This window comes from Bombina bombina, chromosome 12 (assembly GCF_027579735.1).
Source record: "Bombina bombina isolate aBomBom1 chromosome 12, aBomBom1.pri, whole genome shotgun sequence".
NCBI classification, from domain to species: domain Eukaryota; kingdom Metazoa; phylum Chordata; class Amphibia; order Anura; family Bombinatoridae; genus Bombina; species Bombina bombina.
In genome coordinates this window covers 107872640-107887704 of record NC_069510.1, presented here as the reverse complement: position 1 = coordinate 107887704, position 15065 = coordinate 107872640, and the positions used below count along the sequence as shown (strand labels likewise).

Here is a 15065-nt window from a genome sequence, read left to right as displayed (position 1 = left end):
ACAGGAGATAGGTTTGTGATATAAGACAGGAGAGAGGTTTGTGATATGCATAGTTCATTAGTGATATGAGGCAGGAGATAGGTTTGTGATATGCATGGGTCATTAGTGATATCAGACAGGAGAGAGGTTTGTGATATGCATGGGTCATTAGTGATATGAGACAGGAGATAGGTTTGTGATATACGACAGGAGATAGGTTTGTGATATGCATGGGTCATTAGTGATATGAGACAGGAGATAGGTTTGTTATATGCATGGGTCATTAGTGATATCAGACAGGAGAGAGGTTTGTGATATGCATGGGTCATTAGTGATATGAGACAGGAGATAGGTTTGTGATATGCATGGGTCATTAGTGATATGAGGCAGGAGATAGGTTTGGGATATGCATGGGTCATTATTGATACGAGACAGGAGAGAGATTTGTGATATGAGACAGAAAATAGGTTTGTGATATACATGAGGGTCATTAGTGATATAAGACAGTAGAGAGGTTTGTGATAAGCATGGGTTATTAGTGATATGAGACAGGAGAGAGGTTTGTGATATGCATGGGTCATTAGTGATATGAGACAGTAGAGAGGTTTGTGATATGCATGGGTCATTAGTGATATGAGACAGGAGAGAGGTTTGTGATATGCATGGGTCATTAGTGATATTAGACAGGAGTGAGATTTGTGATATACATTGGTCATTAGTGATATGAGACAGTAGAGAGGTTTGTGATATGGCACAGAAGATAGGTTTGTGATATGCATGGGTCATTAGTGTTATGAGACAGTAGAGAGGTTTGTGATATGCATGGGTCATTAGTGTTATGAGACAGTAGAGAGGTTTGTGATATGCATGGGTCATTAGTGATATGAGAGAGGATAGAGGTTTGTGATATGCATGGGTCATTAGTGATATGAGACAGGAGAGAGGTTTGTGATATGCATGGGTCATTAGTGATATGAGACAGGAGAGAGGTTTGTGATATGCATGGGTCATTAGTGATATGAGGCAGGAGATAGGTTAGTGATATGCATGGGTCATTAGTGATATGAGACAGGAGAGAGGTTTGTGATATGCATGGGTCATTAGTGATATGAGACAGGAGAGAGGTTTGTGATATGCATGGGTCATTAGTGATATGAGACAGGAGAGAGGTTTGTGATATGCATGGGTCATTAGTGATATGAGAGAGGTTTGTGATATGCATGGGTCATTAGTGATATGAAACAAGAGTGAGGATTGTGATATGCATGGTAGTAGGCAGGTTTGGGACATAAGTTGGTCTTTAGAGGTATGAGGCAGTACGGAGGAGTGCAATAGGAATGGCACAGTGTATGTATTGTGTAGCCACTATGTAACCAGTAAGGCATTTAAACATGCAAATAAACAATTAAAGGAGGAACCTGTTACTGGGTGACCATATAAGGAGACCGGAAGGGATTTAGGGAACTTGGTATGAAATTAGACAAACTTTTAGCTGATAGATCATGAGATGGCCATGGCAGCAAGTGTATATTTGATAAGGTAGACAACTTGTTTAGGAGCTAAATAGCCACCTGATACATCAGACAAGCTACGGAGTAGCAAAATGACTAGGGTGTAATAGGAAGAACAAACATTAGCAAAAGGAAGATTATGTCCAGATGGAACTTGGTTAATATAAATATATGCAGATTGTGCTGTTACAAATCTGTGGAGGAGTCTTGTGCAAGCTATCGTTACTTGCCGCACTGCTGTATCCCCAGTAAATTAACCGCAAACTTTTCTTGGTCACTCAGCCATTCTGAACTTGTTCAGTCTTTATTCATAACTCTGGCAAACCAAACTTGGCTCAGGATGGAATATGGCAGATTTGCTATAAATTCACATCCAGTATTTTATTTCCCCTGAATTATCTACAGACTTTCTATTAAGAGGAAAGACAAGAGCCTCTGTGCACATGTAGTGAAGTGGGAAAGATTTATAGTTTGCTGATGAATATGCATGGAAATATATCATCAGTTGTGTTTAGGTCTTTTGTTGTACAAACATTTATTTCTCAGTTCAAGTGTTATGCACAAGGGAACCTGCAAGTACTTTATGCATATGTAGCTAAATCTTTTGTTGTGTAACCAGAGTGGCAGTGGAAGGTCTTCTTAGCACCTCTCTTGTAGGACTTTTTATTGTGCTATTTATCTCAGTCATATCCTTATCAAAGAGACCACCGAGTACTGAGATTCCTTACCAATCCCTTGGTTTTAATAATACAAATCACCCCTTTGCCCTCATGCATTAGTAGCTTTTAAGGACATTTGTACTGGGTGGAAAAAAAATTTGTACAGCTTCTTTCTCCTGTTAAGTGTAGTCAGTCCACGGGTCATCCATTACTTATGGGATTATATCTCCTCCCTAACAGGAAGTGCAAGAGGATCACCCAAGCAGAGCTGCTATATAGCTCCTCCCCTCTACGTCATACCAAGTCATTCTCTTGCACCTAACTAATAGATAGGACGTGTGAGAGGACTGTGGTTATTAAAATTAGTTTTTATATCTTCAATCAAAAGTTTGTTATTTTAAACAGCACCGGAGTGTGTTGTTTTTTCTCAGGCAGCATTAGAAGAAGAATCTACCTGAGTTTGTGTATGATCTTAGCGGTCGTAACTAAGATCCATTTGCTGTTCTCGGCCATTCTGAGGAGTGAGGTAACTTCAGAACAGGGGACAGCGGGCAGGGTTCACCTGCAAGGAGGTATGTTGCAGTATATTATTTTCTAAGGAATGGAATTGACTGAGAAAATACTGCTAATACCCATATAATGTAAGTGCAGCCTTAAATGCAGTAGTAGCGACTGGTATCAGGCTGTTATGTATGTATGTTTACACTTCAGTATTCTGGGGAATGGCACTTCACTGGGATAATACTATATGCATATAACTTTTAGCCTAACTTGCAGTGGGAACGACTAGCAGCAGGCTTTTTAATGACATTCATATTATTTGAGTTACACTGAGGTATTTCTGGGGAATGGAACTTCACTAAGAAAATACTGTATACATTTAACTTATATTTGAGCCCCCACTGCAGTGAAAGCGACTAGCAGCAGGTTTATTAGTATCATTTCATAATTTTATTTTAAAACGTTTTACTGGCATGTTAATCGTTTTTTTCTGAGGTACTTGGTGATAAAAAAATTTGGGCATTATTTTTCCACATGGCTGTCGTTTATTTATGAATAAATTCAGTTTACTGAGCTTCCCCACTGTTATAATATGAGTGGGAGGGGCCTATTTTGGCGCTTTCTTGCGCAGTAAGAATTCAGTCACAGTCTTCCTATTCCTTCCTCCATGATCCAGGACGTCTCTACAGAGCCCAGGGGTCTCCAAAACTAGTTTTGAGGGAGGTAGTCACTCACAGCAGACCTGTGAGACTGTGCTTTTGACTGTGATAAAACGTTTATATTCTGTTATCCGTTTTTTGGGTATTAAGGGGTTAATCATCGATTTGCTGGTGGGTGCAATCCTTTGCTAACTTATTGCATTTACTGTGAAAATTTGGTTGCTATAACAAATTTGGTTCATTGTAATTTCAACTGTGACAGTTTATTGGTGCTTCTTAAAGGCACAGTAACGTTTTTTATATTGCTTGTAAATTTATTTCAAAAGTATTTTCCAAGCTTGCTAGTTTCATTGCTAGTCTGTTAAACATGTCTGACACAGAGGAAACTCTTTGTGCAATATGTTTAAAGGCCAATGTGGAGCCCAATAGAAATTTGTGTACTAATTGCATTGATGCTACTTTAAATAAAAGTGTACATGTAAAGAAAATTTCACCAGACAACGAGGGGGAAGTTATGCCGACATAACTCTCCTCACATGTCAGTACCTTCGTCTCCCGCTCAGGAGGTGCGTGATATTGTGGCGCCAAGTACATCAGGGCGGCCCATACAAATCACTTTGCAAGACATGGCTAATGTTATGACTGAAGTATTATCTAAATTGCCAGAAATTAGGGGTAAACACGACCACTCTGGGGTGAGAACAGAGTGCGCTGATAATATTAGAGCCATGTCTGATACTGCGTCGCAATTTGCAGAACATGAGGACGGAGAGCTTCATTCTGTGGGTGACGGATCTGATCCAAGTAAACTGGACTCAGACATTTCAAATTTTAAATTTAAGCTTGAGAACCTCCGTGTATTGCTAGGGGAGGTATTAGCGGCTCTGAATGATTGTAACACGGTTGCAATTCCAGAGAAAATGTGTAGGCTGGATAAATATTTTGCGGTACCGACGTGTACTGACGTTTTTCCTATTCCTAAAAGGCTTACAGAAATTATTAACAAGGAGTGGGATAGACCTGGTGTGCCCTTTTCTCCCCCTCCTATATTTAGAAAAATGTTTCCAATAGACGCCACCACACGGGACTTATGGCAGACGATCCCTAAGGTGGAGGGAGCAGTTTCTACTCTGGCTAAACGCACCACTATCCCGGTGGAGGATAGCTGTGCTTTTTCAGATCCAATGGATAAAAAGTTAGAGGGTTACCTTAAGAAAATGTTTGTTCAACAAGGTTTTATATTACAACCCCTTGCATGCATTGCGCCTGTCACGGCTGCGGCGGCATTCTGGTTTGAGTCTCTGGAAGAGACCATTAACTCAGTTACATTGGATGAGATTACAGACAAACTTAGAGTCCTTAAGCTAGCTAATTCATTTATTTCCGATGCCGTAGTACACTTAATTAAACTTACGGCTAAGAATTCAGGATTCGCCATTCAAGCGCGCAGAGCGCTGTGGCTTAAATCTTGGTCAGCCGATGTGACTTCTAAATCTAAATTGCTTAACATACCTTTCAAAGGGCAGACATTATTCGGGCCCGGTTTGAAAGAAATTATCGCTGACATTACTGGAGGTAAGGGTCATGCCCTGCCTCAAGACCGAGCCAAACCAAGGGCTAGACAGTCTAATTTTCGTGCCTTTCGTAACTTCAAGGCAGGAGCAGCATCAACTTCCTCAGCTCCAAAGCAGGAAGGAACTGTTGCTCGCTACAGACAGGGCTGGAAACCTAACCAGTCCTGGAACAAGGGCAAGCAGGCCAGAAAACCTGCTGCTGCCCCTAAGACAGCATGAAGTGAGGGCCCCCGATCCGGAAACGGATCTAGTGGGGGGCAGACTTTCTCTCTTCGCCCAGGCTTGGGCAAGAGATGTCCAGGATCCCTGGGCGTTAGAGATCATATCTCAGGGATATCTTCTGGACTTCAAAGCTTCTCCTCCAAAAGGGAGATTTCATCTTTCAAGGCTGTCAGCAAACCAGTTAAAGAGAGAAGCGTTTCTACGCTGTGTACAAGACCTTTTATTAATGGGAGTGATCCATCCAGTTCCGCGGTCGGAACGCGGACAAGGGTTTTACTCAAATCTGTTTGTGGTTCCCAAAAAAGAGGGAACCTTCAGATCCTAAACAAATTCCTAAGAGTTCCATCGTTCAAAATGGAAACTATTCGGACAATCTTACCTATGATCCAAAGGGGTCAATACATGACCACAGTGGATTTAAAGGATGCCTACCTTCACATACCGATTCACAAGGATCATTATCGGTACCTAAGGTTTGCCTTCCTAAACAGGCATTACCAATTTGTAGCTCTTCCCTTCGGGTTAGCCACGGCTCCAAGAATCTTTACAAAGGTTCTGGGCTCTCTTCTGGCGGTACTAAGACCGCGAGGAATTTCGGTAGCTCCGTACCTAGACGACATTCTGATACAAGCGTCAAGTTTCCAGACTGCCAAGTCTCATACAGAGTTGGTTCTGGCATTTCTAAGGTCGCATGGGTGAAAGGTAAACGTAGAAAAGAGTTCTCTATTGCCACTCACAAGAGTTCCCTTCTTGGGGACTCTTATAGATTCTGTAGAAATGAATATTTACCTGACAGAAGACAGGTTAACAAAACTTCTAAATGCTTGCCGTGTCCTTCATTCCATTCAACACCTGTCAGTGGCTCAATGCATGGAGGTAATCGGCTTAATGGTAGCGGCAATGGACATAGTACCTTTTGCACGCCTGCATCTCAGACCACTACAATTGTGCATGCTAAGTCAGTGGAATGGGGATTACTCAGATTTGTCCCCTATGCTGAATCTAGATCAAGAGACCAGAGATTCTCTTCTATGGTGGTTTTCTCGGCCACATCTGTCCAGGGGAATGCCCTTCAGCAGGCCAGACTGGACGATTGTAACAACAGACGCCAGCCTTCTAGGTTGGGGCGCTGTCTGGAATTCCCTGAAGGCTCAGGGATCATGGACTCAGGAGGAGAGTCTCCTTCCAATAAACATTCTGGAATTAAGAGCAGTTCTCAATGCTCTTCTGGCTTGGCCTCAGCTAGCAACTCTGAGGTTCATCAGGTTTCAGTCGGACAACATCACGACTGTGGCTTACATCAATCACCAGGGAGGGACAAGGAGTTCCCTAGCGATGATGGAAGTCTCAAAGATAATTCGCTGGGCAGAGTCTCACTCTTGCCACCTGTCAGCGATCCACATCCCAGGCGTGGAGAACTGGGAGGCGGATTTCCTAAGTCGCCAGACTTTTCATCCGGGGGAGTGGGAACTTCACCTGGAGGTATTTGCACTACTGCTTCGGCGTTGGGGCAAACCAGATCTGGATCTCATGGCGTCTCGCCAGAACGCCAAGCTTCCTTGTTACGGATCGAGGTCCAGGGACCCGGGAGCGGTTCTGATAGATGCTCTGACAGCACCTTGGGTCTTCAACATGGCTTATGTGTTTCCACCCTTCCCGATGCTTCCTCGACTGATTGCCAGGATCAAACAGGAGAGAGCATCGGTGATTCTATTAGCGCCTGCGTGGCCACGCAGGACCTGGTATGCAGATCTAGTGGACATGTCGTCCTGTGCACCATGGTCTCTGCCTCTGAGACAGGACCTTCTGGTTCAGGGTCCTTTCAAACATCCAAATCTAATTTCTCTGAGGCTGACTGCATGGAGATTGAACGCTTGATTCTATCAAAGCGTGGATTCTCGGAGTCAGTGATTGATACCTTAATACAGGCTAGGAAACCTGTTACCAGGAGAATTTACCATAAAATATGGCGTAAATACTTACATTGGTGCGAATCCAAGAGTTACTCATGGAGTAAGGTTAGGATTCCTAGGATATTGTCTTTTCTACAAGAAGGCTTAGAAAAGGGTTTATCTGCTAGTTCGTTAAAGGGACAGATCTCAGCTCTGTCCATTCTTTTACACAAGCGTCTGTCAGAAGTTTCAGACGTTCAGGCTTTTTGTCAGGCTTTGGCCAGGATTAAGCCTGTGTTTAAATCTGTTGCTCCGCCATGGAGTTTAAACTTAGTTCTTAACGTTTTACAGGGTGTTCCGTTTGAACCCCTTCATTCCATTGATATCAAGCTGTTATCTTGGAAAGTTCTGTTTCTAATGGCTATTTCCTCGGCTCGAAGAGTCTCTGAGTTATCGGCCTTACATTGTGATTCTCCTTATCTGATTTTTTATTCAGACAAGGTAGTTCTGCATACTAAACCTGGGTTCTTACCTAAGGTAGTCACTAACAAGAATATCAATCAAGAGATTGTTGTTCCTTCATTGTGCCCTAATCCTTCCTCAAAGAAGGAACGACTTCTGCACAATCTGGACGTCGTCCGTGCCCTGAAATTCTATTTACAGGCAACTAAAGATTTTCGACAAACCTCTTCCCTGTTTGTCGTTTATTCTGGACAGAGGAGAGGTCAAAAGGCTTCGGCTACCTCTCTCTCCTTCTGGCTTCGTAGCATAATACGTTTAGCCTATGAGACTGCTGGACAGCAGCCTCCTGAAAGAATTACAGCTCATTCTACCAGAGCTGTGGCTTCCACTTGGGCCTTTAAAAATGAGGCCTCTGTTGAACAGATTTGCAAGGCTGCAACTTGGTCTTCACTTCACACCTTTTCAAAATTTTACAAATTTGACACTTTTGCATCTTCGGAGGCTGTTTTTGGGAGAAAGGTTCTTCAGGCAGTGGTTCCTTCTGTGTAAAGGTCCTGCCTGTCCCTCCCGTCATCCGTGTACTTTTAGCTTTGGTATTGGTATCCCATAAGTAATGGATGACCCGTGGACTGACTACACTTAACAGGAGAAAACATAATTTATGCTTACCTGATAAATTCCTTTCTCCTGTAGTGTAGTCAGTCCACGGCCCGCCCTGTTTTACGGCAGGTCTAAATTTTAAATTAAACTCCAGTCACCACTGCACCCTATAGTTTCTCCTTTCTCGTTTGGTTTCGATCGAATGACTGGGTATGACGTAGAGGGGAGGAGCTATATAGCAGCTCTGCTTGGGTGATCCTCTTGCACTTCCTGTTAGGGAGGAGATATAATCCCATAAGTAATGGATGACCCGTGGACTGACTACACTACAGGAGAAAGGAATTTATCAGGTAAGCATAAATTATGTTTTTGTAATTATTTTATAAAAAAACAAATTAACATGTGTGTGCTTTGACTTAGCGGAATTATTCATTTTTCGTTGTTTTTTTTTCAGGGCCCTCCCGGACCCCATGGGAATCCTGGTTCTCCTGGTTTGCCTGGCCCTAAGGTGAGTTTTAACCTCTGATAAATGTTGTCAGTGTCACAGCCTGTACACTGCTAAAGAATATCATGTCTTCACCTCTGCTGTACCTTTGTGGTGATGTAGGACTTTGTTACCCCATAAAAAAAGGCAAAAACTTGTACTTCTGTATCACAATGTCAGGCCCATTACTTTTTACAGACACTGTAGGTAAAGCCTTGAGCCTTTTTGACATTTGACTGCTGTGTCTTATTAACAGGCCCATTAGCTTTAACATACAAGCCACTGGGCCACTATAGGTAAAGCTGTGCGCTTCTGTCATTGCACTACTGTGTCTTATTGACAGACCTGTTAGCTTTTACATACAGATCACTATAGGTAAAGCTGTGCGCTTCTGTCATTGCACTGCTGTGTCTTATTGACAGACCTGTTAGCTTTTACATACAGATCACTATAGGTAAAGCTGTGCGCTTCTGTCATTGCACTACTGTGTCTTATTGACAGACCTGTTAGCTTTTACATACAGATCACTATAGGTAAAGCTGTGCGCTTCTGTCATTGCACTACTGTGTCTTATTGACAAACCTGTTAGCTTTTACATACAGATAACTATAGGTAAAGCTGTGCGCTTCTGTCATTGCACTACTGTGTCTTATTGACAGACCTGTTAGCTTTTACAGACAGATAACTATAGGTAAAGCTGTGCGCTTCTGTCATTGCACTACTGTGTCTTATTGACAGACCAGTTAGTTGTTACATACAGATAACTATAGGTAAAGCTGTGCGCTTCTGTCATTGCACTACTGTGTCTTATTGACAGACCTGTTAGCATTTACATACAGATCACTATAGGTAAAGCTGTGCGCTTCTGTCATTGCACTACTGTGTCTTATTGACAGACCTGTTAGCTATTACAGACAGATCACTATAGGTAAAGCTGTGCGCTTCTGTCATTGCTCTATTGTGTCTTATTGACAGACCTGTTAGCTTTTACAGATAGATCACTTTAGGTAAAGCTGTGCGCTTCTGTCATTGCACTACTGTGTCTTATTGACAGACCTGTTAGCTTTTACATACAGATCACTATAGGTAAAGCTGTGCGCTTCTGTCATTGCACTACTGTGTCTTATTGACAGACCTGTTAGCTTTTACATACAGATAACTATAGTAAAGCTGTGCGCTTCTGTCATTGCACTACTGTGTCTTATTGACAGACCTGTTAGCTTTTACATACAGATAACTATAGGTAAAGCTGTGTGCTTCTGTCATTGCACTACTGTGTCTTATTGACAGACCTGTTAGCTTTTACATACAGATAACTATAGGTAAAGCTGTGCGCTTCTGTCATTGCACTACTGTGTCTTATTGACAGACCTGTTAGCTTTTACAGACAGATCACTATAGGTAAAGCTGTGCACTTCTGTCATTGCACTACTGTGTCTTATTGACAGACCTGTTAGCATTTACATACAGATCACTATAGGTAAAGTGTGCGCGTCTGTCATTACACTACTGTGTCTTATTGACAGACCTGTTAGCTTTTACATACAGATAACTATAGGTAAAGCTGTGTGCTTCTGTCATTGCACTACTGTGTCTTATTGACAGACCTGTTAGCTTTTACATACAGATATCTATATTAAAGCTGTGCGCTTCTGTCATTGCACTACTGTGTCTTATTGACAGACCTGTTAGCTTTTACATACAGATATCTATATTAAAGCTGTGCGCTTCTGTCATTGCACTACTGTGTCTTATTGACAGACTTGTTAGCTTTTACATACAGATAACTATAAGTAAAGCTGTGTGCTTCTGTCATTACACTACTGTGTCTTATTGACAGACCTATTAGCTTTTACATACAGATCACTATAGGTAAAGCTGTGCGCTTCAGTCATTGCACTACTGTGTCTTATTGACAGACCCGTTAGCTTTTACATACAGATCACTATATATAAAGCTGTGCGCTTCTGTCATTGCACTACTGTGTCTTATTGACAGACCTGTTAGCTTTTGCATACAGATCACTATATATAAAGCTGTGCGCTTCTGTCATTGCACTACTGTGTCTTATTGACAGACCTGTTAGCTTTTACATAAGATAATTATAGGTAAAGCTGTACGCTTCTGTCATTGCACTACTGTGTCTTATTGACAGACCTGTTAGCTTTTACAGATAGATCACTTTAGGTAAAGCTGTGCGCTTCTGTCATTGCACTTCTGTGTCTTATTGACAGACCTGTTAGCTTTTACATACAGATAACTATAGATAAAGCGGTGCGCTTCTGTCATTGCACTACTGTGTCTTATTGACAGACCTGTTAGCTTTTACAGATAGATAACTTTAGGTAAAGCTGTGCGCTTCTGTCATTGCACTACTGTGTCTTATTGACAGACCTGTTAGCTTTTACATACAGATCACTATAGATAAAGCTGTGCGCTTCTGTCATTGCACTACTTTGTCTTATTGACAGACCTGTTAGCTTTTACATACAGCTAACTATAGTAAAGCTGTGCGCTTCTGTCATTGCACTACTGTGTCTTATTGACAGACCTGTTAGCTTTTACATACAGATTACTATAGGTAAAACTGTGCGCTTCTGTCATTGCACTACTGTGTCTTATTGACAGACCTGTTAGCTTTTACATACAGATAACTATAGGTAAAGCTGTGCACTTCTGTCATTGCACTACTGTGTCTTATTGAAAGACCTGTTAGCTTTTACAGATAGATCACTTCAGGTAAAGCTGTGCACTTCTGTCATTGCACTACTGTGTCTTATTGACAGACTTGTTAGCTTTTACATACAGATAACTATAAGTAAAGCTGTGTGCTTCTGTCATTACACTACTGTGTCTTATTGACAGACCTATTAGCTTTTACATACAGATCACTATAGGTAAAGCTGTGCGCTTCAGTCATTGCACTACTGTGTCTTATTGACAGACCCGTTAGCTTTTACATACAGATCACTATATATAAAGCTGTGCGCTTCTGTCATTGCACTACTGTGTCTTATTGACAGACCTGTTAGCTTTTGCATACAGATCACTATATATAAAGCTGTGCGCTTCTGTCATTGCACTACTGTGTCTTATTGACAGACCTGTTAGCTTTTACATAAGATAACTATAGGTAAAGCTGTACGCTTCTGTCATTGCACTACTGTGTCTTATTGACAGACCTGTTAGCTTTTACAGATAGATCACTTTAGGTAAAGCTGTGCGCTTCTGTCATTGCACTTCTGTGTCTTATTGACAGACCTGTTAGCTTTTACATACAGATAACTATAGATAAAGCGGTGCGCTTCTGTCATTGCACTACTGTGTCTTATTGACAGACCTGTTAGCTTTTACAGATAGATAACTTTAGGTAAAGCTGTGCGCATCTGTCATTGCACTACTGTGTCTTATTGACAGACCTGTTAGCTTTTACATACAGATCACTATAGATAAAGCTGTGCGCTTCTGTCATTGCACTACTGTGTCTTATTGACAGACCTGTTAGCTTTTACATACAGATTACTATAGGTAAAACTGTGCGCTTCTGTCATTGCACTACTGTGTCTTATTGACAGACCTGTTAGCTTTTACATACAGATAACTATAGGTAAAGCTGTGCACTTCTGTCATTGCACTACTGTGTCTTATTGAAAGACCTGTTAGCTTTTACAGATAGATCACTTCAGGTAAAGCTGTGCACTTCTGTCATTGCACTACTGTGTCTTATTGACAGACCTGTTAGCTTTTACAGACAGATCACTATAAGTAAAGCTGTGCACTTCTGTCATTGCACTACTGTGTCTTATTGACAGACCTGTTAGCTTTTACAGATAGATCACTTTAGGTAAAGCTGTGCGCTTCTGTCATTGCACTACTGTGTCTTATTGACAGACCTGTTAGCTTTTACAGATAGATCACTTTAGGTAAAGCTTTACGCTTATGTCATTGCACTACTGTGTCTTATTGACAGACCTGTTAGCTTTTACAGATAGATCAGTATTGGTAAAGCTGTGCACTTCTGTAATTGCACTACTGTGTCTTATTGACAAACCTGTTAGCTTTTACAGATAGATCACTATTGGTAAAGTTGTGCGCTTCTGTCATTGCACTACTGTGTCTTATTGACAGACCTGTTAGCTTTTACAGACAGATCACTATAAGTAAAGCTGTGCGCTTCTGTCATTGCACTACTGTGTCTTATTGACAGACCTGTTAGCTTTTACATACAGATCACTATATATAAAGCTGTGCGCTTCTGTCATTGCACTACTGTGTCTTATTGACAGACCTGTTAGCTTTTACATACAGATAACTATAGATAAAGCGGTGCGCTTCTGTCATTGCACTACTGTGTCTTATTGACAGACCTGTTAGCTTTTACAGATAGATCACTTTAGGTAAAGCTGTTCGCTTCTGTCATTGCACTACTGTGTCTTATTGACAGACCTGTTAGCTTTTACAGATAGATCACTTTAGGTAAAGCTGTGCGCTTCTGTCATTTCACTACTGTGTCTTATTGACAGACCTGTTAGCTTTTACAGACAGATAACTATAGGTAAAGCTGTGCGCTTCTTTCATTGCACTACTGTGTCTTATTGACAGACCAGTTAGTTGTTACATACAGATAACTATAGATAAAGCGGTGCGCTTCTGTCATTGCACTACTGTGTCTTATTAACAGACCTGTTAGCTTTTACAGATAGATAACTTTAGGTAAAGCTGTGCGCTTCTGTCATTGCACTACTGTGTCTTATTGACAGACCTGTTAGCTTTTACATACAGATCACTATAGATAAAGCTGTGCGCTTCTGTCATTGCACTACTGTGTCTTATTGACAGACCTGTTAGCTTTTACATACAGATAACTATAGTAAAGCTGTGCGCTTCTGTCATTGCACTACTGTGTCTTATTGACAGACCTGTTAGCTTTTACATACAGATTACTATAGGTAAAACTGTGCGCTTCTGTCATTGCACTACTGTGTCTTATTGACAGACCTGTTAGCTTTTACATAGATAACTATAGGTAAAGCTGTGCACTTCTGTCATTGCACTACTGTGTCTTATTGAAAGACCTGTTAGCTTTTACAGATAGATCACTTTAGGTAAAGCTGTGCACTTCTGTAATTGCACTACTGTGTCTTATTGACAGACCTGTTAGCTTTTACAGATAGATCACTATTGGTAAAGTTGTGCGCTTCTGTAATTGCACTACTGTGTCTTATTGACAGACCTGTTAGCTTTTACAGACAGATCACTATAAGTAAAGCTGTGCGCTTCTGTCATTGCACTACTGTGTCTTATTGACAGACCTGTTAGCTTTTACAGATAGATCACTTTAGGTAAAGCTGTTCGCTTCTGTCATTGCACTACTGTGTCTTATTGACAGACCTGTTAGCTTTTACATACAGATAACTATAGGTAAAGCTGTGCGCTTCTTTCATTGCACTACTGTGTCTTATTGACAGACCATTTAGTTTTTACATACAGATAACTATAGGTAAAGCTGTGCGCTTCTGTCATTGCACTACTGTGTCTTATTGACAGACCTGTTAGCTTTTACATACAGATCACTATAGGTAAAGCTGTGCGCTTCTGTCATTGCACTGCTGTGTCTTATTGACAGACCTGTTAGCTTTTACATACAGATAACTATAGTAAAGCTGTGCGCTTCTTTTATTGCTCTACTGTGTCTTATTGACAGACCTGTTAGCTTTTACAGATAGATCACATTAGGTAAAGCTGTGCGCTTCTGTCATTGCACTACTGTGTCTTATTGACAGACCTGTTAGCTTTTACAGATAGATCACATTAGGTAAAGCTGTGCGCTTCTGTCATTGCACTACTGTGTCTTATTGACAGACCTGTTAGCTTTTACAGATAGATCACATTAGGTAATGCTGTGCGCTTCTGTCATTGCACTACTGTGTCTTATTGACAGACCTGTTAGCTTTTACAGATAGATCACTTTAGGTAATGCTGTGCGCTTCTGTCATTGCACTACTGTGTCTTATTGACAGACCTGTTAGCTTTTACAGATAGATCACATTAGGTAATGCTGTGCGCTTCTGTCATTGCACTACTGTGTCTTATTGACAGACCTGTTAGCTTTTACAGATAGATCACTTTAGGTAATGCTGTGCGCTTCTGTCATTGCACTACTGTGTCTTATTGACAAACCTGTTAGCTTTTACAGATAGATCACATTAGGTAAAGCTGTGCGCTTCTGTCATTGCACTACTGTGTCTTATTGACAGACCTGTTAGCTTTTACATACAGATCACTTTAGGTAAAGCTGTGCGCTTCTGTCATTGCACTACTGTGTCTTATTGACAGACCTGTTAGCTTTTACATACAGATAACTATAGTAAAGATGTGCGCTTCTGTCATTGCACTACTGTGTCTTATTGACAGACCTGTTAGCTTTTACAGATAGATCACATTAGGTAATGCTGTGCGCTTCTGTCATTGCACTACTGTGTCTTATTGACAAACCTGTTAGCTTTTACATACAGATAACTA

At 41.2% G+C, this 15065-nt stretch overlaps 1 protein-coding gene across 1 annotated transcript in view; it reads left to right on the top strand.

The window, feature by feature from the left end:
* COL27A1 (collagen type XXVII alpha 1 chain) overlaps window positions 1-15065 on the top strand; it is a 591531-nt gene that overhangs the window by 112345 nt on the left and 464121 nt on the right. Inside the window, exon 5 of the mRNA XM_053696152.1 lies at window positions 8514-8567. Within this exon, the coding sequence (XP_053552127.1) occupies window positions 8514-8567 (54 nt within the window). The remainder of the gene's footprint in view (window positions 1-8513; window positions 8568-15065) is intronic.